A 25,711-nucleotide genomic window follows, 5' to 3' on the forward strand; every position below is an offset into this window, starting at 1 on the left:
ACTGCTTTCACTGAACGAGGATGCTCCAACAGAGAAGTAGATCGCCTCATGGAAAAGGGACACCCAAATGCCCTGAGAACATGCTTTAATACAGAAAAAGAAAAAGAAACCCACTGACCGCACACACTTGTCACCAATCACCCCACACTTGAAACCTGTACAAGGTATCAGACAATTGCAATCCATACCTCATCCAGGCATCAAATGCCCCAACAACAATGTGGGTGAAACCAGACAATTCCTGTGCTCTCGAATTAACACTCTCAGAAAAATAATAAAAGGCAAAAAACACTATATCACCTAGGGGTGAGCACTTCTCAGAAACTGACTCCTCTATATCTGACATCTCAGTCCTCATCCTCAAAGGAAACCTGCACAACACCTTCAAAAGACAAGTCTGGGAACTTAAATTTGTATATGTTAGACACTAAAAACCATGGAATTAACAGAGAAACTGGTTTTATGGCTCATTACAAGAAGTTGTAACACACTTCGCTGCATGTTAACCCTTATTGCCCACTTTAAGTGGTCTTCTACAGCATGTATGAACCCTATATGCTTAATAATCTGTCCCAACTTGTATTGGGTTTAGACACCCTGGTTTACCTTCTCCAGACCTGAAAAGCAAGTCCGTAAAGCTCAAAGGCTTGTCCCTTCCACCAACAGAAGTTGGTCCAATAAGATATTACCTCACCTATCTGGTCTCATATCCTGGGACCAACATGGCTACAACACTGCAAAGAAACCAAATGCAAATATTATGTTTGCAAATGTTGAGTTGTCATAAATATAAAGGGAAGGGTAAACACCTTTAAAATCCCTCCTGGCCAGAGGAAAAACCCTTTCACCTGTAAAGGGTTAAGAAACTAGGATAACCTCACTGGCACCTGACCAAAATGACCAATGAGGAGACAAGATACTTTCAAAGCTGGAGGGGGGGAGAAACAAAGGGTCTATCTGTCTGTGTGATGCTTTTGCCAGGAACAGAAAAGAAATGGAGTCTTAGAACTTAGTAAGTAATCTAGCTAGATATGCGTTAGATTCTCTTTTGTTTAAATGGCTGAGAAAATAAGCTGTCCTGAATGGAATGTAGATTCCTGTTTTTGTGTCTTTTTGTAACTTAAGGTTTTGCCTAGAGGGATTCTCTGTTTTTGAATCCGATTACCCTGTAAGGTATTTACCATCCTGATTTTACAGAGGTGATTCTTTTACTTTTTTTGCTATTAATATTCTTCTTTTAAGAACCTGATTGCTTTTTCATTGTTCTTAAGATCCAAGGGTTTGGGTCTGTGTTCACCTATGCAAATGGGTGAGGATTTTTATCAAGCCTTCCCCAGGAAAGGGCGTGTAGGGTTTTGGAGGATTTTGGGGGGAAGAATGTTTCCAAGTGGGCTCTTTCCCTGTTATATATTTGTTAGACGCTTGGTGGTGGTGGCAGCAATAAAGTCCAAGGGCAAAAGGTAAAATAGATTGTACCTTGGAGAAGTTTTAACCTAAGCTGGTAAAAATAAGCTTAGGGGGTTTTCATGCAGGTCCCCACATCTCTACCCTAGAGTTCAGAGTGGGGAAGGAACCTTGACATGAGTCTTTCAACCCTGTGTTGGTATTTGCATCAGTAGCCCTATTGAAGACTAAAACAGGAGGAACAGTAGAACAATGAGAATTAAAAAGTGAAAAAAGTAAGCATTATTAAAGATATTATCAAACTTTCTAAATAAGGGCTTGAAAATAGTTTATTAAACTCTCTCCCAAACAATGGATTGATTAAAGATGGCAATTGAGTGATGTGGTTTAATCATTGCTTCTTGTTGCATCCTTGACTGCGTGTTTATTGACTGTTAACTCCTGGCTCACTGTATTATCTTTGAACTTATCTGTAAAGCACATAGCAAATTAGCACTGCATAAGAAAGGAATAGGAAACAGACCAGAGATGTTTTACCCAGAATGGAACTAATGAGACAAGAAGTGATATCAGGACCTCACACTATGACTGACATAAGCTAGATCAGCAATAGTACAGCTTTGCACAAGACTTTTGCAACCATAGCTATGTTGGTCACAAATCACACCTTATCACATCTGTGACAGACACAGCCAGCTGGCAAAAGATTGTAGTATAGACCAGTGGTTCTCAACCAGGGGTCTGGGGCCTCCTGCAGGGCCACAAGCAGGTTTCAGGCGGTCCGCCAAGCAGGACCAGTGTTAGGCTCACTGGGGCCCAGAGGAGAAAGCCTAAGCCCTGCCATGCAGGGCTGAAGACTGGGGCCCTGAGCCCCGCTGCCTGGGGCTGAAGCAGAAGCCTGAGCAACTTAGCTTCACTGGGGGCCCCAGGCAATTTCCCTGCTTGTTACCCCTTAATGCTGGCTCTGGTTTTAAATGCAGAAAACAGTTGTGGCACAGGTGGGCCATGGAGGTTTTTATAGCATGTTGGGGGGGCCTCAAAGAAAAAGGCTGAGAACCCCTGGTATAGACTTGACCTGAGGTGGACTAAAACCATTTGAAATAAATCACTCACTTCCCAGAAAAGGGGAAATATGAAGTCCAGCTTCCCTAAAACCAGGTAGGGAGCTATTCGACAAACTTTAAGATCTAACTTTTTGCGTTCTTGAAGTCTTGCAAAAGGTTACACTCTTAATGAACCAGTTTTGTCATTTTGAAACCGAGCATCTTATGTATCTGAGACTGACTTTAGGAAACTGGTGCAAGGGAACAGTCATTTCACTGGCATAGCAGCAAGTGTAACTTAAATGTTTATGAATTTGAGTGTAGTGGCTTTTTTCTATCTCTCGTATTCCAGTCAAGATTCTATTTGTAACTCATTTTAATATAGATTATGTAATGATTTTTAGGGTCTTAATCCTGTGTATAGTCATCTCTATTGAACCCTAATTGTATTAAGGCTGACACAACTATTTCCTTTTTTTGAGGGAGGAGACAAACTTTACCCACATGGGCATTGTGCTCTGCAACTAGTAACAAACTTAAATGAACTCTATACAATTACATTACCTAAATGTGAGCATCTGCCTGCTTTTGCCTTTGTGATACTGGAATCATATGGGGCACATGACTTAAGGTGCCTAGATGAAGTCATGTCTGAGTTCATGGGGCACTCCTTGGGACCCTTCCTAGTATGTGTACAGATTGTGTTGGTCAGTTCTGCAGTGGCTATAGCATTATGGGACTTTAATAGATTCCTGTATGGAAATCTATACAGTCTTGAGGGCTGGCTGTAAAGAGATGCCCTGGGGGCAGGTAAACTAATTTGGGTTGTATTTGGAGACTCTAAGGGAGGGAACTTATTTAGAACACTAGTCTGTTGCTACAAAATAACTCTTTGGTCTGTTCTTTCCTCAGCATTCAGTCATCTGTGGAGGACCCTAACCAGAGGCAAGCAAAAAGACAAAGATTAGGTATTGCATTAGCGCTTCTCACTACTTGTGTAACGTGCGGTGGTTGGTTGTTTTTTTTTTTTTAAAGACTTAGATCTTTCTCATGTACCCAAGAGACCAGAGTTTTTGTTTATATATTTATGAACATGGAAATAACCTGCGTGGTTCTCCAAACCCTCCTCCTTCTCACCTGCTCCTTCTAGAAAGGCATTCTAGTTGTATAGATATCCCCATTAGTTCCTGATGATCCCCTCTTGTGGCCAAGTCCCACCCATGTTACATATGGAAGTGGCTGATTTACTGCGGGGTGCTGTACTGCATGCTGCCACTGTGGAGGGGAGAGAAGTCTGTGGTGCTGCAGTACACAAAGTGCCACTGGACTTATGGCCTGAGCACACAAACTTCAGGAAGTGCAGGGAGGAGGCATAGAGGCTAGAGCAGGGCATAACACTTCTTTGGAGCATTTCAGATGCTCCTTGCTGCCTCTGTTCTTCACTTCCTGATTCTGAAACAAATAGCATTTGTTTTTAACTGGGTGGAAAAGAATTCTGAGCTGCATGTGGTGAGGGGTGTCTGAGCCTAAGCAGGATTTGGGAAGGGATTCTGAGCTTTTGAGAGCCTAAGCAAGGAGAAGCAGGGTTTTCTTTCTAGGGGATAGTTGCTTGGGTGTTCTGGAGCTGGTTGCAAGGAGCTGATGGAGTTGGGAAGGTTCTGAGTTGGGAGCTGGAAAGGCTAGGTTGAGTTATACATTTATATATGAGTTGGAGAGGAGGAGGAAAAGGTAGAGTAGAGCTAGATTACAAGGGGAGAGACTGGGACTAGGAGGGTGTAGCAAAGCTGTCATGGATGGATACATTCTGTCCTTGACAATGAAGTGTTCCATTCCTTCCTGAAAAGAGGAAGGAATAGGGAGAAAGAAGAGGGCACTCCTATTTTTGCCTTGCACTTTCCCATTAACCTCCATTAGCTCTCACCAAAATACTTCTGTATAGTGCCTTAATACTGACCCATTTTTCACTTAGTCTGCACCCCCAGCCCCCATGCAATCTGCAGCTCCACCACTTTTTAGGCACCAGCTGCCGCTAGATAGTTAAAACAGAGCAGATGTTGTTGCTATTTGAAATGACTTGAGATTGCTGACTAGTTTGGTCCATCTCTTGACTGAAAAAATGGAGATGTGGACACTGAATTCCTTTCTGCTTAAGGTCTACTTCACAGCACAAGTACTGAAGGAAAAGTAAGATCTGTCTTTAGTTATTTTGCTTGACAAAGGACATTGCTGTTCTCCCTGAGAATACTGGCTGTCACTTAGTGGTATCATCATAATTTAATGCATTTTTGAGGGTTAGAGAAAGCTCCAGGGGAAACCAAAATTATAAAAAAAAGAGAGATGTGTTTTGTTCCACCACTACTACCCCTCACTTTGAACAGTGGACAAGTCTCCGTAAACAGAGCAAATTGGTATCTAACAATTTTAACTAATATTTTTGAACAATACATCGCATGAAACTTTTACGCTTAAATATCATACTCCTATTTTCAGAAAAATGCTGACCTCCAGAGTATAACTTAATTTCTGACTTTAAAAAAACCACCCTGTTCTGGTAGAGGATGCAGAGCCAAAAATAACTGCTAACCTTGAGGACTACCATCAGGCTGACTGTGTGTTGCTTTTGTATTTTCAATATTAAAAATAGTCTTTGAAAAGCTTGTCTTCTATAGTTTAAGGGTTTACTGTTTTCCCAACCAGTCAAGGATACTTGTAAATAAAGCCTGAAAAGATAAAGATATTGATAATGTTGTGAATAACCTGAAGAGTGAACTATTGCATGCAATGATACTCTAGCTGAGAGTGCTTACATTTAAACAAGGAAAAAATCCTTATGTAGACCAAATGTTTTATGGCCTTCCTGTTTTTTTTATTGTGGTTTTTTTTTTTTAAAGATTATGTTATCTCTAAATTGACGAAGACTGTACAAGGAGTTGCCAATCTAATTAAATTGCCATCCCAGCTGACAAGTAGGTACCTGAAGACATCCGTTTGTAATGGAGCTCAAACTGCAGAATCTATGGATGAGGTTAGTGGAGATTCTGGGCATAAGATTGTTTCTAGCTGTAATGTTTGAATACATGCAACACAAAATAAATGAATGGGACCAGTCTCCTTGGTGACTGCTTAGAGTTGGGTTTGGTCAAAGGTCATAAGGGCTGGTGGTATGTTACTTTTAAGATCATAGGTATTGCCTGGTTCAAGTTTGAATCCTCCATTAGAGCACTTGTTGCTGAGACTGAACTTATGCTGTTTTACTCCTGGACATCTTTACAGTATTTTAAATGTACATATTATACTATCTGGTACATTTTCCTATGAATTGTGTTGTGATTTTGCTCTCAAGCTTGTTGTATTTGAAGAGCCCACATGCCTCCTGTCCTGGTAACTATATGAATAAGTATTTCCTGAATAAATGGCTCTACTAGATACACTTGCATGCCTGTATCTAGTGTACGCAACTGGTATTTAGGTGCAAAGTGTACAAAAGCTCCCCTCTACTTAACTTGCATGTCTGTGAGCCAGACTCTTCAATTTGCTAGGTTGGATAATCTGGTTTATTGTCTTCTGCCTTATCAGAGCCAGTAGGGCAATCCAAAGAGATTTAGGATGTTCTAGTCTGGATTCTAAATAGCATGTAAATTGCTAGTTTATACAAACAGTTTTGTTTTCAGGGAACAAGCTGCTGGTTTTAGGAAGACATTGTCTTGGAGATGATTGAGAGGAATTCAAGGATAGAACACAGTTCTTTAATTTATGTGAAGTCTGCTCTAAAGATTGTTCACCTGCTGTAATTCTAAAAAAGTCTTTCAAGGATCAGAAAACCTTATTCAAGATTATTTATTATGTGGTTGTGACGGGTTGGATTACAGAAACTCCCTTGGGAACTGCCAACTGATGTGCCAAGACTACTTCTGCCCGTGCTTTCCCTGCCCTCCCAGCCAACCTGCCTGGTTTGAGCCAGACCTGCTAGCCTGCTGCAAACCCAGACCCAGGTCTGAACCTGAAAAGCTGTAGGTTTAAACTGAAAGCAGCTTAAGAAGTGTTCCTGTCTTTAGCGCTCAGATGCCCAACTCCCAATGGGGTCCAAACCCCAAATAAATCCATTTTACCCTGTATAAAGCTTATAAATTGTTCGCCCTCTCTAACACTAATAGAGATGCACAGCTGTTTGCCCCGCCCCCTCCCCCCCGATATTAATACATACTCTGGGTTAATTAATAAGTAAAAAGTGATTTTATTAAATACAGAAAATAGGATTTAAGTGGTTCCAAGTAGTAACAGACAGAACAAAGTGAATTACCAAGCAAAATAAAATAGAACATGCAAGTCTCTGTCTAAAAAAACTGAATACAGATAAAACCTCACCCTCGGAGGAATTCCAGTAAGCTTCCTTTTACAGACTAGTCTCCTTCTAGTCTGGGTCCAGCAATCACTCACCGCCCCCCGTACTCCCATAGTTACTGTCCTTTGTTCCAGTTTCTTTCAGGTATCCTTGGGGTGGAGAGGCTCTCTTGAGCCAGCTGAAGACAAAATGGAGGGGTCTCCCATGGGCTTAAATACACTTTCTGTTGTGGACACCCCTCCCTCCCCCTGTGTAGAATCTAGCTACAAAATGGAGTTTTGAAGTCACATGGGCAAGTCACGTGTCCATGCATGACTGTTTTTACAGGCAGCAGCCATCACCCACATGCTATCTTGAATGTCTCCAGGAAGACTTCTTATATGGATTGGAGCCTTCCAAGATGCATTGTGCGTTAAGTGCTTCTTGACTGGGCACTTAGCTTGCAAATTCCTTTCTAAAGAAGCTGACCAAATGCCTTACTAAGGTTATTTAAAATCAAACAAGTATACAGCCAATATTCATAACTTTGAATACAACAATGACACATGTATACAAATAGGATGAATGAATTCAGTAGATCGTAACCTTTACAGAGATGTTACATGGCATATGTAGCATAAAATATATTCCAGTAACGTCATATATACATTCATAAACATATTTCCATAAAGCCTTATGGGGTGCACCGTCACAGTGGTAGCTCCTCAGGGGATGAGTGTAAAGTCAATGGGGTTTGTGGTCAGAATTCATTTAAGTGGGGTTTTTAAAAGGTGCACATGTGGACTTTCTAGGATCTAAAGTGTTTTTTGTTTTCTTAAATAAAAAAAAGACACGTTGTAGAAACTGCAGAGGCCTATGTTCTGCCAGTCTGGGTCACTGGATGAATAGCATGGTTTAACTCTCTAATTTGAGTGAGTAGGGTGTGAGGTTGCTTTGATCCACATCCAAATTACATTTAAATGGTTCCTTGTTCTTTTTAAGACTTTTTCAAATGCTTCTGATTCTTCGACTGACAGACTGATAGACTCTGCACCTGGAATAGAAATGCTACAACTGGGTAAGACTGACATGAAGCCACCACTTTTTCTTCCTTCCTCTTTTCCCCTATATACTCAAATGCCCAGCAGGTGTATACAGCAGCATTAATACTTTCCATTTGTATAATGCCTCTTGTGTAAGACTTTTAAAGTGCTTTATAATTCTGAATTTGGTAAGAGGAATACCTCTATAAAATCTAGAACACCACAGGATGAACTCTTGCTTTCGTTCCTGCTTCCTTCCATTGCTACTGCCAGATATTTTTGTTGCAGGCATTTCAGCATTAAGTGTTACAGCCTTCTCTTATGATGTGCATCATTCCTGATGGCTGTGCCATTAGTGTAAAGTGTTCCTGGAAAACTTCCTAAACGGTATTATGTAATATATGATGGACTTGAAATAGAAAAGCAATAGTCTTATGGAGCAGTTTCTATTCAGACAAGTCACTTCCTTTGTTGAAGTGGCAGCTGAAAAAGACAGACAATGCTCTCGTGTAATACCTAAAATCTTTTAAGTAAGTTTACATGTTGGCTTAACGTATCTAAACTAAAATGCATTCATTTTTTGTGAGGGTTTTATAAATATGAACTTCTGAGACTCACTCCCCTCTCGCAACTACTAATGGCTGGTATTTTTTCATAGATAAGAAAATATCTTGTGGTGTTAGAGTTGGTCCCAGTAAAGAGACAGTACCTACTACTTGCAGGACTGTACCTTGCCTGAGGTAAAATTCTTGTGGTTGTCTTATATCCTCCCCTCACCACCACCCCTCCCAACCCCCCCCCCCCGCCCCCCACCCCAAAATCAGCATCCTGTACACTCCTCCAGAATGTAGGTGTCTGCCCACGTTTGTTGCCTAATATCTTCTTCTTTTTTTAAAATATCCATTTATATATAGTAGTGCTTGGCTCTTTCCAAATGCAAAGTATTACCGGGCACTCCGCTGAACTGCAGTACTGTTTCTTATCAGTGTATTAAACTCTCTTAAATTTGTACAGCTCAATGCTAAGTAGTAATGAAACTAGTCCAAAAGGAAAGATTTGGGAAATAAGTATGTAAAGAAATCGGTGAAGCTGGCTTGCCAGCAGTGAGTTCATCTTTAGGAGGAAAAATGTGCATCAAAAACTTCAGGTGGGAGGGAAATTGCACACACAAAATAGACCTAGGGAGGGTGAGACAGAGCCTGGGGAAGAGCTGGGGAGGCAGAGCAAAGATGTATGGGGGAACCTTGCGAAGGCCAGAGGATGTGTTTGGGGTGATTGGGTGGAGAAGTGGGATCTGGAAGTGTGAAGAGAGAGGGAAAGTTATGATTTGTGTCCATTCTTGAGCTTGTGGGGACAAAGGAATCAGGAATTTTAAAGGGGCAAATAAAAGGGGGATGTCTGGGGACAAAAGATTGGAGGCTTTCAAGGAACAAAAATGTAGGAGTTTTGGGAGAAGAGTATGGAATTTGCAGGGATGGCGATAGGAAGAATTTGCAGGGGTGTGGAATAGTATCTTGTTTGAGAGAGGTTTTAATTACAAAAAACTTGTTTCAGAGTAGCAGCTGTGTTAGTCTGTATCGGCAAAAAGAGAAGGAGTACTTGTGGCACCTTAGAGACTAACAAATTTATTTGAGCATAAGCTTTTGTGAGCTACAGCTTACTTCTTTGATGTAAATTATCCAAGATATAATAAAGGATGGGGGTCCTCTGGTTTTGCATGAGGTGTTCCGTTTAGATAACACTACTGGAACAGTCTTGATGCAGTTTTCTCCAAGGTGTTAGAGAAGGCAATAATTGGAAGGAAATGGGCCAGGATACTGTGTAATACTGCTGTTTACCTTCTACCCCAAAACCAGATTGGATAGTGTCCTCGCTGTATTCCTATATAAGATGATGCTTGTTCTATGGTATTGATCCCCCTGTTACACTATAGTGTCCCCGTGAGTTGTTCTTACTGTGGGAGTAGGCCCCAAGCCAGTACCGAAGCCAATGACATTTATGCTCAAATGGATTGAGAGTTTTCTGAATTGGCTCAGGATTTTTATTACGAGGGGCTTCTCTCAGCTAGTGGTGCTCAACTCTTTCAGCTGCATGACCTGTATCCTGGTCATGGTATTTAGTGCTAAAGAGGGAATTGTGCTGCTTTTAAGATGGTTTACAATAGGAAGTTTAAACTGTGAGCTGGCTTAGCGCTCCTAGCTTTTAAACTGAAATGTTCCTTAGAAAGCAGAGGCGAGCAGAATATTAGTGTTGCAAGGTGATGACTCACCGGCATGGCATCTTCTGCTGGTTATCTGGGAATTAGCTCTCCAGAGTATGGAGCGCCGCCTCCTGGCCAGTGTCTCGCCTGCCGCTGGCCCCTGTGTCCCTCCTGGACCCCGGTGCCCCTTTACCTTGGGGTCTTGCCCCCTGGCAGTGCCCCCACACTCTAGGTCTCCTCTCCAAGGGGAACCCCCCAACCCTCTATCCCCACCTTGTCTCAGTGGCTACTGCCAGTCATCTAGCCCCCACTCACTGGGCAGACTGCAGTCTGTCATGGCCACTCATCATTGGGAAGGGGTTAGAACCTGCTACCTTTGCTTATCCTCAGGCTGCCCCTCTCCAGCCTCAGTACCTTTTCATAGGCCTTCCTCAAGACCTGCAGCCTTGGTGTTTGCCAGGCTGGAGTCCCCAGTTTTATTCCCCAGCACTGCTCTGCTCTAGGTACCTTTTTTCCAGGCAGCTAGCCCTTCCCACTCTAGGGCTAGAGTGAGACTCCTACAGCTCCTGGCCCTCAGCCCTCTTATCGGGCCAGCTGTGGCCTGCTTGGGGCGTGGCCACAGCTGTGGCTGCTTCCCCTAATCAGCCTAGCTTTTCCCAGCCGCAGCCCTCTCCAGGGCTGCTTTTACTATTGGCTCCTCCAGGCAGCCCTCTCCCAGGGCTGTTTTAACCCCTTCAGGGCTGAACCGGGGTGACCACCCTGCTACAATCGGCATGAAAACCTTTAATGGTAAAGAGGAAAATTCCTAAGGCGGCTATTGTGAATGTGGGGTGCGGGTGGAGACTCCACCAATTATGTGAAAAGAGCTCTCTTCTGTGAGGTGTCAGCTGTATGGCATACTTGTAACTATATCCCCCAAAATACCTCAGTGGCATATTGGAACATGGCTTTGGGTAGTTGATGTTCAGCTACACTATAATAGGGTTTAATGAAAGAAGCATATGAGAAAATTAAAGGTACAGGGCTATCTGAAGAAGTAGGAAACACTGTTTTGGGAGGGGAGGGGGAGGCATGGCAAAGGAGAAAACATGATCTGACAGAGCTCACAGTTCCTGGAGCATCTGGTTTAGCCTGCAGCGTGTGCATGTAATTGAGCTTAAAATGGTATGTTGTAAATGGTCTGTTTAGTCAGTGTGCACGTCTTAGTCATCATAAGAGAGATTTCTTGGATCTCTCTATCAAGTAGTGGTTTGACCTGATTTTTCCACCTGACTGAAAGGCATTCAGAACATCCATATATCCTTATGCAGCTTAAGTCTCTGCCGTCAACAGTGCATGTATTTACAAAAACATTCTGAGATGTAATTTGACTCAAGAAGGTTTAGGTTTTAGTGGTTAATAGTGTAATAGCTCCTTTTAACAGAAACCTCTGCAACACAAGGATGAGTAGCAAACACCATACCAAATCCATTCCAGAAGGCTCTTTGCCACGGAGGTTGCCTGGTCAGGAGAACATGTCAGGAGCCACCACTTCAGATGCTGGCAAGCTGGTGAGGAGGCCTCACTGTACTGTGGAAGAGGTGAGTCCAGATACAGTCAGCTTTTGAAATAGGGTCCACTCATTTTTGTTGTCACGTCTGAGTTTATATAATGGGGAGACCTCTGAGTATTGAGATGGCAAGATGTGAAATTGGATACAGTGAAAATTGGTTTTTTGAAGCAGCATGATAGTCTTGAGCTGAGAAAGTGCCTTGCAGTGAGACTTAAAGCTCAATCTATTTGGATGATCAAAAAACATGATAGAGAGGTGATTTCAGAGTAGAAGTATCTTTATGGGGGAAACGCTAACTACTAAAAGGTTCTTCAGTGGAGAAAAGCATAACAGGAACCAATGGCTGGAAAACTAAGCCAAAGTCAAATTAGAACTAATTCAGAAATATTTTAAGTCAGGGTGATTAACTATGGGAACAAACTACCATGGAAAGTTGAGGATTCTCTATCTCTTAATGTCTTCAGATCCAGTCTGGATGCCTTTTTGGAAGATGCTTTTGCCAAACAAATTATTGGGCTTAATGCAGGGGTAACTGGGTAAAACTTAATGGGCTGTGATGTATGGGAGGTCAGACTAGATCTGATGGTCCCTTCTGGCATTAGACACTATGAAAAGTGTCGAGGGACGTGATCGTTCCCCTCTATTCAACATTGGTGAGGCCTCATCTGGAGTACTGTGTCTAGTTTTGGGCCCCACACTACAAGAAGGATGTGGAAAAATTGGAGAGAGTCCAGCGAAGGGCAACAAAAATGATTAGGGGTCTGGAACACATGACTTATGAGGAGAGGCTGAGGGAACTGGGATTGTTTAGTCTGCAGAAGAGAAGAATGAGGGGGGATTTGATAGCTGCTTTCAACTACCTGAGAGGTGGTTCCAGAGAGGATGGTTCTAGACTATTCTCAGTGGTAGAAGAGGACAGGACAAGGAGTAATGGTCTCAAGTTGCAGTGGGGGAGGTTTAGGTTGGATATTAGGAAAAACTTTTTCATGAGGAGGGTGGTGAAACACTGGAATGCGTTACCTAGGGAGGTGGTAGAATCTCCTTCCTTAGAAGTTTTTAAGGTCAGGCTTGACAAAGCCCTGGTTGGGATGATTTAATTGGGGATTGGTCCTGCTTTGAGCAGGGGGTTGGACTAGATGACCTCCTGAGGTCCCTTCCAACCCTGATATTCCATGGAAGGTGGTGTGTTTGGTGGGGTGGGAGCTCACCAAAAGTGGATTCCACTTTCTCTCAACTCTAGTGAACGTGGCAGTTCCACAACTGGAAATGCTAATAAGGGTGTAGATATTTATTTATATTGACTTACCTTCATCTGAATGTGATAGACAGTAGAAAGCTGCTGAAAACTGGGATAAGGATGAAAATTATACTCCATGCTATAATGAGCATGAGCCAATTTTCAACTTAGCAGCTTTGGTCATGTGATTCCTGCTTAAATAGTACTAAAGATAAACTTCACACACTGTAACAACTGTGTAGTATGCATTAAATTTAATTACAAACTTCACTTTTTCTTGATTTTTTTCCCTCTTAGGGTGTACAAAGAGAAGAGAGAGAAAAGTACAAACTACTATTGGAACTAGTAAAGGAAAAATATCCTAGAAACTGCTCCACTCCCAAAGCTGTAAACCATTGCAAGTAATTTCACGTTATATTCCAGCCTTTTTACTAGTAACAGTGGCTTCTCTTGAGAGGCAAGGAGGGACATCAAGTCACTCTTTTAATGGGCACTCTGGTGGTGGTTGTTGGCAACATTGGATCAATTTGTTGCAATCCACAGAAATCTGTTGATATGATCCAGGACAGATGCTTTGGAACAGACCTTTAAACCTTTTGAAATGCATGCAGTTGTATATACTAAAGTTATCTGTGGCCTTTTATTTAACCCCCCCCCCCCCCCCGAATATTTAGCAGAAGTGTACAAAAGATGAAGAATCACAAGTTGCTGTGGGTGTCTTTCTTCTCCTCCTACCTCTTTTCTGCTTCCTATGTTGTATCTGCACTAGGAAACTTCCTGCCCCTTTCTGAGCACAAGTGCCTCCAGTGATGTAATTTCTACAATGAAATCCTATATTAAGTGCTATATGACAGTGTAGTTGGATTTGGGGACTTATTTTCCCTTCCACTGAATGCTTTTTATGACTCTTATGCTGCTGATGTGGAATAGACATATGCTGTGAAGGAGCTAATGTTTTGTCTTAACACAGCCTGTTCTGAGGCCTAACTATAGTTTAATGAGTACGTGATCTCTTCCGACTTCATAAGAAATTGTCAGTTTATAGTTTTACAATTTTTCAATCTGTGGTAAGGCCAAAATACCATGGCAATCATGCATACATACAGAGCTGAAATTCTTGGTGACCTGCAAAGGAAGGAAAACTTGTTTGTGCCTCTGTGTTGTATGAAGACCTTGAGAGGTTTATAAAGAGAGGTTCCTTTTCTCAACAGAAACTCAGGTTTTGTCTGCCTGCTTTTCTAGAATGCTGAGGCTGTCTGGGAGCTAAGGATTTGTCTAAACACAAGCTGTACCACTTAACTGTACTAGTATAGTTAAGTGGTACAGCTTAAGTGGCACATCTCCTAGTGTGGACACGTTTTATAAAGGTATAAATGAGCTTAGACAAGTATAGCTGCTTTCCCTTATGAGAGGGGAAATAAGCTATACCAGTCTAAGTACACTTTATACCCTCAAACTGCATCCACCCTAGGGCATGGTACAATTTTAACTGGATTAGTAAAAAATCAAGGAGTACCTTAATGCTCTAGAACTCAGACAACTCTAAGATCACAACAACAAGTCCAAACTTCCTTCTTTCGCTGCCGGGAGAAATGGATATGTATATTGTACAGACAACTGCAGATTAAAAGAAAATAATTGTTTGATTACTTCTGATGTATTTAAATGATACTCCACTATATCATTTGAAATACTGTTTTCTGTACTTAATTCTTGTTCTCTAGACCTTTTTTAACTTCACCAAATGACCAGGCCATTGAAGATGGTCAGAAGTCGTCGTCGTCTTTTTTTTTTTTTCTCAAATGAGACCATTAGCTTAGGGTATGTCTACACTTAAACCACTACAACGGCACATCTGCAGTGCTTGCAGCACAGACACTAGCTACACTGATGGGAGAAGTCCTCCCATCGGTGTAGGCAAGTCACCTCCCTGTTGACCTACCACTGTGTACACTGGGGTTAGGTCAGCATAGCAATCTCTCTCGGGGTGGGGGTGGATTTTTTTTTCACACCCCGAGAGATGTATTTGTGCTGATTTAAGTTCCCAATGTCGATCAGCCCTTAGAAAGAAGAGTTAAAGACCCAGTCAAGGTTTATGCAGGGCATAACGAAAACATCTTGTCATACAAAATGAAACAGAATGGCTACTCAATAAAATTAATACTAAGCCTGTTTAAAAGAGATACTATTCCATATACTATGTAAATAGCCTGTAGAATTTGCTGTCTAACAAAATCAAATTCTGTGCGCACACCCCCCCCCCCCCCCCAAAAATTAAAAAGTAGACATTCATTTTGGCGTAGTGAAAGGTAATTATGCATCAGGATGTAAATGTTGCACAATTGACTAGTTGCTTTTCTACTTTGTGTGTGTGTGTGTGTGTGTGTGTGTGTAAGCATTGCTGGAGCAGGAATATTTCCATTAATGCATCTGGGTTACCAAATTCTGTTGCTTTAACAGTGATCGCTTCTAGCATTCGGTACCACATGGTTGTGTAGGAACTAAATCCATTACTTTAGTGGATTTGCATACAGTGGTGATAGATAGGATATGTATGGGCTCCTTTGAAAGAAATTCTGACACTTCTCTGCTTTTTTCTAAATCTTGCTGTACCAAAGTTCTCAAGGTTGCCTCAAGGAGCCAATGAAGACTGGTGGCCACGTGGAAGAAAGATATGGAGTGAGAGTGCCTCCATTTGTGACACCAAGGAATGGTAAGTGCGGATAGACATCATCAAGTCAGGCTTATTCTACTCAGTGAGTCTTTTAAATGAATCAGAGTTAAGTTTGTAATAGTGAAGTTGCAAAGGTTGAGACTGATACCTTAATTGTGCCTTTCTGCATGTATTAAGTCTAATTACACCAGACTTGTATATATGCAATACATTAGCGTTTAATAGTCCCATCATGTCATATATAAATGCATGTAAAAATATGGAAGCATCCATGTCAGAAAGTTGTTACAATTCTGTTTGCTATTACTATAAAAGCTGTTACTTCTGTTTATCTGTCTTCCTGTACAGAACAGCTTGTCTAACAAGTTGAAAGACATAATACTTAACTTTAAGGCCCTTGTACTATGCGGGGGTTGGCCAATTAAAATTGTCGCCTTAGGAGGGGTCGGTGGGATGTTGCCCAGGCTGTACTCAGTAAGGGTGGTGAAACGCTGACCTCCAGTGAGGAGATCGTCGAGAGATGGAAGGAGCACTTTGAGAAACTCCTCAACCTGATGGAACAAGATTAGTACTGGCAGTTGGGTCCTGAAGATTATCCATCAGGGATACTCCATACAGTTTCTTTCCTCCTTTTCTCACAAACCCTGTTTCCAGTCGTCGTCCTGGGACCGCTCACTAATTGATTTTTCATCAGGAGGTGACAGAGTGCATCCCACCTCAGTACTAAGAGCGGGGTTCTACTCCCCATATTTCCTAATTCTCCAAAAAGATGGTGGGTGGAGACCCATCCTGGACTTTCAACAACTCAATATCTTTATCAGCTGAAATTCAGGATGATTATTTCGCAAGGGATGTGGTTCGTGGCTCTCGTCATGAAGGACATATATTTACATGTGGATGTTCACCCATCCCACAAGAAGTTCCTGTGTTTCATGGTGGGAGAGGAACGCTACCAGTTTTGGATCCTCCCCATTGGACTCACTACAGCACCCAGAGTATTCAGAAAAGTTTTCTTTGAGGTGGCAGCCCAGGTGAGGCACCAGGGCTACATGGTGTTCCCATACCTGGTAGGCCGATCTTGTCAGGAAGTCATGTCAGTGGCTGGATCTCTTCAGTAACTTCTTGCTATCATAGGCATTTTGTATAAATGAAGAAAAGTCCGTTTTGTCACCCACAAGGACAACGAGATTTATAGGAGTACAGCTGAACTTAGTCTCTGCAAGAGCATTTCTCCCTGCAGATGGATTTCGTGTGATGAGCAACCTGATTTCCCACATCATCCATGAAGTATGGGGCACCAATGTGTCTCACTGTGAGGCCACGTGGGTGCATGTACCTATGTGATGCCATTCACCAGACTCTGCTTGTGTCTGCGAACTTCTCTCCACTAGATTAGCAGCCAAACTGGGATTGCATCGACTCCAAATGACTGTTCCTGCCAGAGTTCTCAGCTCCCTCTCCTAGTGAGGACTTTTTCAGCCCTCCCATATCAAGATTGTTTCTGAGTTCCACATAAATCAGACAATATGCTTGCTTGTATTTTTCCTGAAACCCCTCGCTTATTCTGAAGACGAGACTTCACTCCCTTGATATCAGGTGTGCTCTGGCATTCTACCTGCAAAGAACCAAACTCATTAGAAAATCTGACTCTGTATTGCCATAGCAGAGAGATCGTGTGGGTAAGCCATATCCTCCCAGAGGATTTCTAAAGTGGGTTTTGAGATGCATCTTAGAATGCTACAAAATATGGGGGAAAAAAAAAAATTCCTGTTCGGGGGGCATTACAGCTCCCTCCACACGAGCACAAGCTGCCTCCACAGCATCCCTATCAGATGTTCCTCTGCAGGTCCCTTGCAGGACACCAACTTAGAGTTCTGTCCACATGTTCATGACACGCTACTCTCTAGTCCAAGCAGTAACTGCAGATGCAGCTGTAGGAATGGCAGTTCTACAGGCATCTCTGCTGCCACCTTCCTTGCACCCTTTTCTAGTCTGAACACTGTTTACCAGTCACCCATGTGTGGAATATACATAGGGACCAGCACTCTAAGAAGAAATGGAGGTTACTTACTGTAACTGGAGGCTCTTTAAGATGTGTGGTCTCTATCCGTATTCTACCACGTACCCTCCATCCTCTCAGCTATGGATCTGGTTCGATTTCGGTAAGAACAGAAACTGGAGAGGTGTTGACCCACACTGCCTTTTATGCCTTCGGTCGGGAGCATGAGGAGAGCTACAGACACCAGTTTGAAGAATTTCTGGACTCTGGTGCATGCATACCCACATGTGGTCCCTATCTGCATTCCACATCTCAAAAAACCTTCAGTTACAGTGAGTAACCTCCATTTCTCTGGGTATGATCTTCAACAAGCTTATCTGTTAGCTCTGCAACTTTATGTTGGTGATTGGCTAATCAGAAAGTCATTTACAGTATAACTGGCAAATCTAGTTTTGAACCTAATTAGTTGATTTTTGTTTTCAATTCATACTTTCTCCTCCTCCTTCCATACAGGTATCAGAGGTGCTGAAACTTGGGGCCCACTCTGGTCTCGGAGAAGTGATGTGAGCAGGTACAAAATCTCTCCTAATTACATTCATCCTTGTTCAGCTTCCTGTGTTGTTTGGCTTCCAACTTCCTGGTATTTTTATGTTAATATCTGTGAGTGGGGGGGAATAAAAGTTCATGTGCATCACCTGCAGATACTGAGGAGAAACCTCTTTGGAGGGACTTAGTAAATTATGGAACACAGCCAAGTAATGGGCATCTTGTGCAGGATGGGCCACACTATCATACTGACGACACACAACTGCATCATAGTGTTGGAGGGAGGGGAATTAAAGCGGGACATTTGGATAGCAGGGTAAGGGACAGTTGTAGCTCTAGAAAGTGAGGAAAGCAGTGCCCAGCTAGCAGTCAAGGCTTTTAGTACTAGGGAAGGAATGTCTCTCTTCTCTTTTTTTCCCTTGTGTGAGTAGGGTTAGAGACGTATGTAAATAGCTGTTTGGGAGGAGGAAGCATAAGCTCTCACTGGTTCCCACTCTGATCTACAGAAACCCTATTGCATGGTATTAGATATTACCTCACCCACCTTGTCTTTCTTTTATTGGACCAACTTCTGCTAGTGAGAGACACAAGCATTCGAGACACACGGAGTTCTGGGAAAGGTGGTACTTGCATTACAGCTAAATGCAAGATGGAACAGATTGCTTAGCATAAGGTAGAGTGGCCTGTTAACACCTCTGCAGTCATTGGACAAAGGGTCGGGGCTAGCAGGTTACAGGTTGTTGTCGTAATAAGCCATAAATCCAGTGTTCGGGCCATGATTTTTAGTGTCTAGCAGAATTATGAATTTAAGCTCCCAGGCTCGTTTTTTGAAAGTGTTGTGCGTGGGCTTCCTTTGAGGATGAGGACTGCTAGGTCAGATATAGAGTGATCACTTTATGAAAAGTGTTCACCCACAGGTGATCGGTTATTTTTGTCTTTTTTTTATAATTTTCATGTGTGACTTCCGCCACAACATCCACCACCTGCTCTTTAAACTCTTTCTGGAGTGCTTCCACACTAATAGCAACTTCTTGGACACCACAATCAGCTTCAACAATGGAACCTTACAGACCACGATACGCAAGAAATACATGGATCGCCACCTCTACCTTCGTAGATCCAGTAACTACCCCAAACACACCCAGAAATCTGCTGCCAGGCACTCGGGTACCACAGAATATGCTCTGAGGAGAAAGTCTGGAATATACACCTTAACTCAATCAAAACCGCCTTCACCAAACAAGGACACTCCAGCAGAGAAGTAGATTGCATCATGGAACTGGACACCAGTTTATTCTGAGAGAACCTGCTTCAACACAGATATAAAACCTCCTCTGACCGCAGATCCCTAGTTGTCACCTACTGTCCCCCATTGGAACAAGTATGCAATATCCTCAAAATACAACCCAGACTAAGTGGGTACCTCATCCTGAAAGATCTTTTCTGAATCCCCACTTCTGGCCTTCAAACAACCCCTGAGCTTCTCCAAGCTCATAATCTGAAGCAAGCTCCCCACAGACCAACACACCCCGACCCACCAGGGCAACACCAGACCTTGACAGAAACAACAGACGCAAAACCTGCGGACATCTCCACTGCTACAATGATGAACACCTCCCACAGCACACTCTGGATCCTACACAGGCCTATCATAATGTGGTATACCTAATCTAATGCATTAAATGCCCCAATAACAATGTGGATGAAAGCAGACAAATCACTATGCTCTTGAATGAACTCACGCAGGAAATTTTATAAAAGACAAAAACATCCTATCACCTGTGGCTGAAGATAACCGCCATACTGGATCAAACCAGTGGTCCATCTAGCCCAGTATCCTGTCTTCTGAAGCATGTGGCATTGGCCACTGTCAGAAGGAATGAATAGAACAGCCAATCATTTGAGTGATCCATCCTCTGTCGCATCCACTCCCAGCTCCTGGCAGAGAGAGGCTGGGAACATTCAGAGCATGCTGTTGCATCCCTGACAATCCTGGCTAATAGTTGTTGATGGACCTATCCTCCAGGAACTTATCTAGTTCTTTTTTAACCCTGTTACAGTTTTGGCCTTCACAACATCCCCTGGCAACAAGTTCCACAGGTTGACTGTGCGTTGTGTAAAGTACTTCTTCTGTTTGTTTTAAACCTGCTGCCTATTAATTTCACTGGGTGACCCCCTAGTTCTTTTTATGTAAAGGGGTAAATAACATTTCCTTATTCACTTTCTTCATACCAGTTGAGATTTTATAGACCTCCATCATATTCCCTCTTAGTGATCACCTTTCCAAGTTTAAAAAACTGGGACTTCTCATCTCTCCTCATATGGAAGGTATTCCATATCCCTAATCATTTTTGTAGCCCTTTTCGGAATCTTTTCCAGTTCTAATATAGATCTTTTTTTTTTGCGCGCGCGCTCTCTCTCTCTGAGATGGGGCAGCCAGATCTGCATGCAGTATTCAAGATGTGGGCGTACCATGGATTTTTATAAAGGCATTATGATATTTTCTGTTTTATCTATCCTTTTTTCTAATGGTTCCTAACATTGTTAGCTTTTTTTGATTGCTACTGCACATTGAACAGATGTTTTTAGAGAACTATCCACAATGACTCCAAGAGCCTTTTTGAATGGTAACGGCTAATTTAGACCATTTTGTACATATAGTTGGGATGTTCCATTGTGTATTGGCATTTATTGACATTTGAATGTCACCTGCCATTTTGTTTCCAACTCACCCAGTTTTGTGCGATCCTTTTGTAATACTTCACAGTCTGCTTTTGAGTAATATTGTATAAAGTCCAGATAGTTGTCTACAAGTTTTGCCACTTTGCTGTTTACCCCCTTTTTGAGATCACTTATAAATATGTTGAACAGCACTGGTCCCAGTACAGATCACTGGGGGGACATCACTATTCACTTTCCATTCTGAAAAATTGGCCATTTTTTCCTGTCCTTTATTTTCTGTCTTTTATCCAGTTAATGATCTAAGGGTATGTCTACACTACGAAATTAGGGCAAATTTATAGAAGTCAGTTTTTTTAGAAATAGGTTTTATATATTCGAGTGTGTGTCCTCCCACAGAAAATGCTCTAAGTGCATTAAGTGAATTAACTCGGCGGAGCGCTTCCACAGTACCGAGGCAAGCGTTGACTTCCAGAGTGTTGCACTGTGGGTAGCTATCCCACAGTTCCCGCAGTCTCCGCTGCCCATTGGAATTCTGGGTTGAGATCCCAATGCCTGATGGGGCTAAAACATTGCCGCGGGTGGTTCTGGGTACATATCGTCAGGCCCCCGTTCCCTCCCTCCATGAAAGCAAGGGCAGACAATCGTTTCGTGCCTTTTTTCCTGAGTTACCTGCGCAGACGCCATACCACGGCAGGCATGGAGCCCGCTCAGGTAACAGTCACCGTATGTCTCCTGGGTGCTCGGGAAACAAGCACAGACTGGTGGGACTGCATAGTGTTGCAGGTCTGGGACGATTCCCAGTGGCTGCGAAACTTTCGCATGCGTAAGGGCACTTTCATGGACCTTTGTGACTTGCTTTCCCCTGCCCTGAAGCGCATGAATACCAAGATGAGAGTAGCCCTCACAGTTGAGAAGCGAGTGGCGATAGCCCTGTGGAAGCTTGCAACGCCAGACAGCTACCGGTCAGTTGGGAATCAATTAGAAGTAGGCAAATCTACTGTGGGGGCTGCTGTGATGCAAGTAGCCCACGCAATCAAAGATCTGCTGATATCAAGGGTAGTGAGCCTGAGAAATGTGCAGGTCATAGTGGATGGCTTTGCTGCAGTGGGATTCCCTAAGTGTGTTGGGGCCATAGACGGAACGCATATCCCTATCTTGGCACCGGAGCACCAAGCCGGCAAGTACATAAACCGCAAGGGGTACTTTTTCAATAGTGCTGCAAGCTCTGGTGGATCACAAGGGACGTTTCACCAACATCAACGTGGGATGGCCAGGAAAGGTACATGACGCTCGCATCTTCAGGAACTCTGGACTGTTTCAAAAGCTGCAGGAAGGGACTTTATTCCCAGACCAGAAAATAACCATTGGGGATGTTGAAATGCCTATAGTTATCCTTGGGGACCCAGCCTACCCCTTAATGCCATGGCTCATGAAGCCATACACAGGCAGCCTGGACAGTAGTCAGGAGCTGTTCAACTACAGGCTGAGCAAGTGCAGAATGGTGGTAGAATGTGCATTTGGACGTTTAAAGGTGCACTGGCGCAGTTTACTGACTCGCTCAGACCTCAGCGAAACCAATATTCCCACTGTTATTACTGCTTACTGTGTGCTCCACAATATCTGTGAGAGTAAGGGGGAGACGTTTATGGCGGGGTGGGAGGTTGAGGCAAATCGCCTGGCTGCTGGTTACGCGCAGCCAGACACCAGGGCAGTTAGAGCACAGGAGGGCGCGGTAGGCATCAGAGAAGCTTTGAAAACCAGTTTCATGACTGGCCAGGCTACGGTGTGAAAGTTCTTTGTTTCTCCTTGATGAAACCCCCCACCCCTTGGTTCACTGTACTTCCCTGTAAGCTAACCACCCTCCTCCCTCCCTTCGATCACTGCTTGCAGAGGCAATAAAGTCATTGTTGTTTCACATTCATGCATTCTTTATTCATTCATCACACAAATAGGGGGATGACTACCAAGGTAGCCCAGGAGGGGTAGTGGAGGAGGGAAGGAAAATGCCACACAGCACTTTAAAAGTTTACAATTTTAAAATTTATTGAATGCCAGCCTTTTTTTTTTTTGGGCAATCCTCTGTGGCGGAGTGGCTGGTTGGCTGGAGGACCCCCACCACGTTCTTGGGTGTCTGGGTGTGGAGACTATGGAACTTGGGGAGGAGGGCGGTCGGTTACAGAGGGCTGTAGTGGCAGTCTGTGCTCCAGCTGCCTTTGCTGCAGCTCAACCATACACTGGAGCATACCGGTTTGATCCTCCAGCAGCCTCAGCATTGAATCCTGCCTCCTCTCATCATGCTGCCGCCACATTTGAGCTTCAGCCCTGTCTTCAGCACCCACTTACTCTCTTCAGCCCGCCACCTCTCCTCCCGGTCATTTTGTGCTTTCCTGCACTCTGACCTCCACGCATTCATCTGTGCTCTGTCAGTGTGGGAGGACAGCATGAGCTCAGAGAACATTTCATCACGAGTGCGTTTTTTTTTTTTCTTTCTAATCTTCACTAGCCTCTGGGAAGGAGAAGATCCTATGATCATTGAAACACATGCAGCTGGTGGAGGAAAAAAAAGGGACAGCGGTATTTAAAAAGACACATTTTATAAAACAGCGGCTACACTCTTTCAGGGTAAACCTTGCTGTTAACATTACATACATAGCACATGTGCTTTCGTTACAAGGTCGCATTTAACCTCTCCCCTCCCCGTGGCTAACAGCGGGGAACATTTCAGTTCAGCCGCAGGCAAACAGCCCAGCAGGAACAGGCTCCTCTGAGTGTCCCCTGAAGAAAAGCACCCTATTTCAACTAGGTGACCATGAATAATATCTCACTCTCCTGAGGATAAAGAACGATGTTGTTTGAACACCAGCAAACATACACTGCAATGCTTCGTTGCACAATGATTCCCGAGTACGTGTTACTGGCCTGGAGTGGTAAAGTGTCCTACCATGAAGGACGCAATAAGGCTGCCCTCCCCAGAAACCTTTGCAAAGGCTTTGGGAGTACATCCAGGAGAGCCGCGAATGCCAAGGCAAAGTAATCCTTTCACATGCTTGCTTTTAAACCATGTATAGTATTTTAAAAGGTACACTCACCGGAGGTCCCTTCTCTGCCTGCCGGGTCCAGGAGGCAGCCTTGGGTGGGTTCGGGGGGTACTGGCTCCAGGTCCAGGGTGAGAAACAGTTCCTGGCTGTCGGGAAAACTGGTTTCTCCGCTTGCTTGCTGTGAGCTATCTACATCATCTTCTTCTTCATCCCCAAAACCTGCTTCCGTGTTGCCTCCATCTCCATTGAAGGAGTCAAACAACATGGCTGGGGTAGTGGTGGCTGAACCCCCCTAAAATGGCATGCAGCTCATCATAGAAGCGGCATGTTTGGGGCTCTGACCCGGAGCGGCCGTTCGCCTTTCTGGTAGGCTTGCCTCAGCTCCTTAAGTTTCACGCGGCACTGCTTCGGATCCTGTTATGGCCTCTGTCCTTCATGCCCTGGGAGATTTTGACAAAGGTTTTAGCATTTCGAAAACTGGAACGGAGTTCTGATAGCACGGATTCCTCTCCCCATACAGCGATCAGATCCCGTACCTCCCTTCAGTCCATGCTGGAGCTCTTTTGCGATTCTGAGACTCCATCATGGTCACCTCTGCTGATGAGCTCTGCATGGTCACTTGCAGCTTGCCACGCTGGCTAAACAGGAAATGAGATTCAAAATTTCGCAGTTCTTTTCCTGTCTACCTGGCCAGTGCATCTGAGTTGAGAGTGCTGTCCAGAGCGGTCACAATGGAGCACTCTGGGATAGCTCCCGGTGGCCAATACCGTCTAATTGTGTCCACAGTACCCCAAATTCGACCCGGCAAGGCTGATTTAAGCGCTAATCCACTTGTCGGGGTGGAGTACAGAAATCTATTTTAAGAGCCCTTTAAGTCGAAATAAAGGGCTTCATCGTGTGGACGGGTGCAGGTTTACATCGATTTAACGCTGCTAAATTCAACCTAAAGTCCTAGTGTAGACCAGGGCTATGAGAGGATCTTCCCCCTTTTCCTATGACTGCTTACTTTGCTTAAGAGCTTTGGTGAGGGACCTTGTCAAAGGCCTTCTGAAAGTCCAATTCACTGTATACACTGGATCACTCTTTTCCATATGTTTGACCCCCTCAAAGAATTCTAGTAGATTGGTGAGGCATGATTTCCCTTTACAAAGCCATATTGACTCTTCCCCAACGCATTGTGTTCATCTATGTGTCTGATAATTATGTTTTACTATAGTTTCAACCAATTTGCCTGGTACAGAAGTTAGGCTTACCAGCCGGTAATTGCGAGGGATCGCCTCTGGAGCTGTTTTAAAAAAATTGGCATCATAATAGCTAGACTCCAGTCATTTGGTGCAGAATGAGATTTAAGTGACTGATTACGTATCACAGTTAGTAGTTCTGCAATTTTGCAAGGTAAGGTATTTCCAGCAGAGAGAGGGGGAAGTATTATTACCATTATACAAGACACTGATGAGACCTCATCTGGAATACTTTGTGCAACTTTGGTCTCCCTTGTTTAAAAAAAGATTAATTCAAACTGGAACAGGTACAGAGAAGGTCTACGAGGATCAGAAGAATGCAGAACTTACCTTATTAGAGGAGACATAAGGAGCTTGGCTTGTTTAATCAAAAGAAAACTGAGTAGAGAGATGATTGCTCTCTAAAAATACATCAGAGGGATAAATACCAGGGAAGGGGAGGAGTTATTTAAGTTAAGGGCCAATGTCGGTACAAGAACAAATGGATATAAACTGGCTATCCAAAAAAGGTTATGCTTGAAATAAGACCAGTTTCTGACCATCAGAGGAGTGAAGTTCTGGAACAGCCTTCAAAGGAGAGCAGTTGGGGGGGAAAAAATCCCAACTGGTATCAAGACTGAGCTTGATAAGTTTATGCAGGGAATGGTATGATGGGACTGCCTACAATGGCATGTGGACCATCTGCGACTGCTAGTAGTACATACCTTCAATGGCCAGGGATGAGACACTAG

General features: G+C 43.5%; 1 protein-coding gene across 1 annotated transcript in view; it reads left to right on the forward strand.

Moving 5' to 3' along the window:
* Positions 1-25,711, forward strand: part of SENP2 (SUMO specific peptidase 2) — a 50,313-nt gene that overhangs the window by 13,466 nt on the left and 11,136 nt on the right. Inside the window, exons 2-9 of the mRNA XM_077827258.1 lie at positions 3,360-3,415; positions 5,339-5,472; positions 7,771-7,846; positions 8,470-8,551; positions 11,435-11,591; positions 13,098-13,201; positions 15,419-15,513; positions 17,987-18,044. Of these exons, the coding sequence (XP_077683384.1) occupies positions 3,360-3,415; positions 5,339-5,472; positions 7,771-7,846; positions 8,470-8,551; positions 11,435-11,591; positions 13,098-13,201; positions 15,419-15,513; positions 17,987-18,044 (762 nt within the window). The remainder of the gene's footprint in view (positions 1-3,359; positions 3,416-5,338; positions 5,473-7,770; positions 7,847-8,469; positions 8,552-11,434; positions 11,592-13,097; positions 13,202-15,418; positions 15,514-17,986; positions 18,045-25,711) is intronic.

This window comes from Eretmochelys imbricata, chromosome 9 (genome assembly GCF_965152235.1).
Source record: "Eretmochelys imbricata isolate rEreImb1 chromosome 9, rEreImb1.hap1, whole genome shotgun sequence".
NCBI classification, from domain to species: domain Eukaryota; kingdom Metazoa; phylum Chordata; order Testudines; family Cheloniidae; genus Eretmochelys; species Eretmochelys imbricata.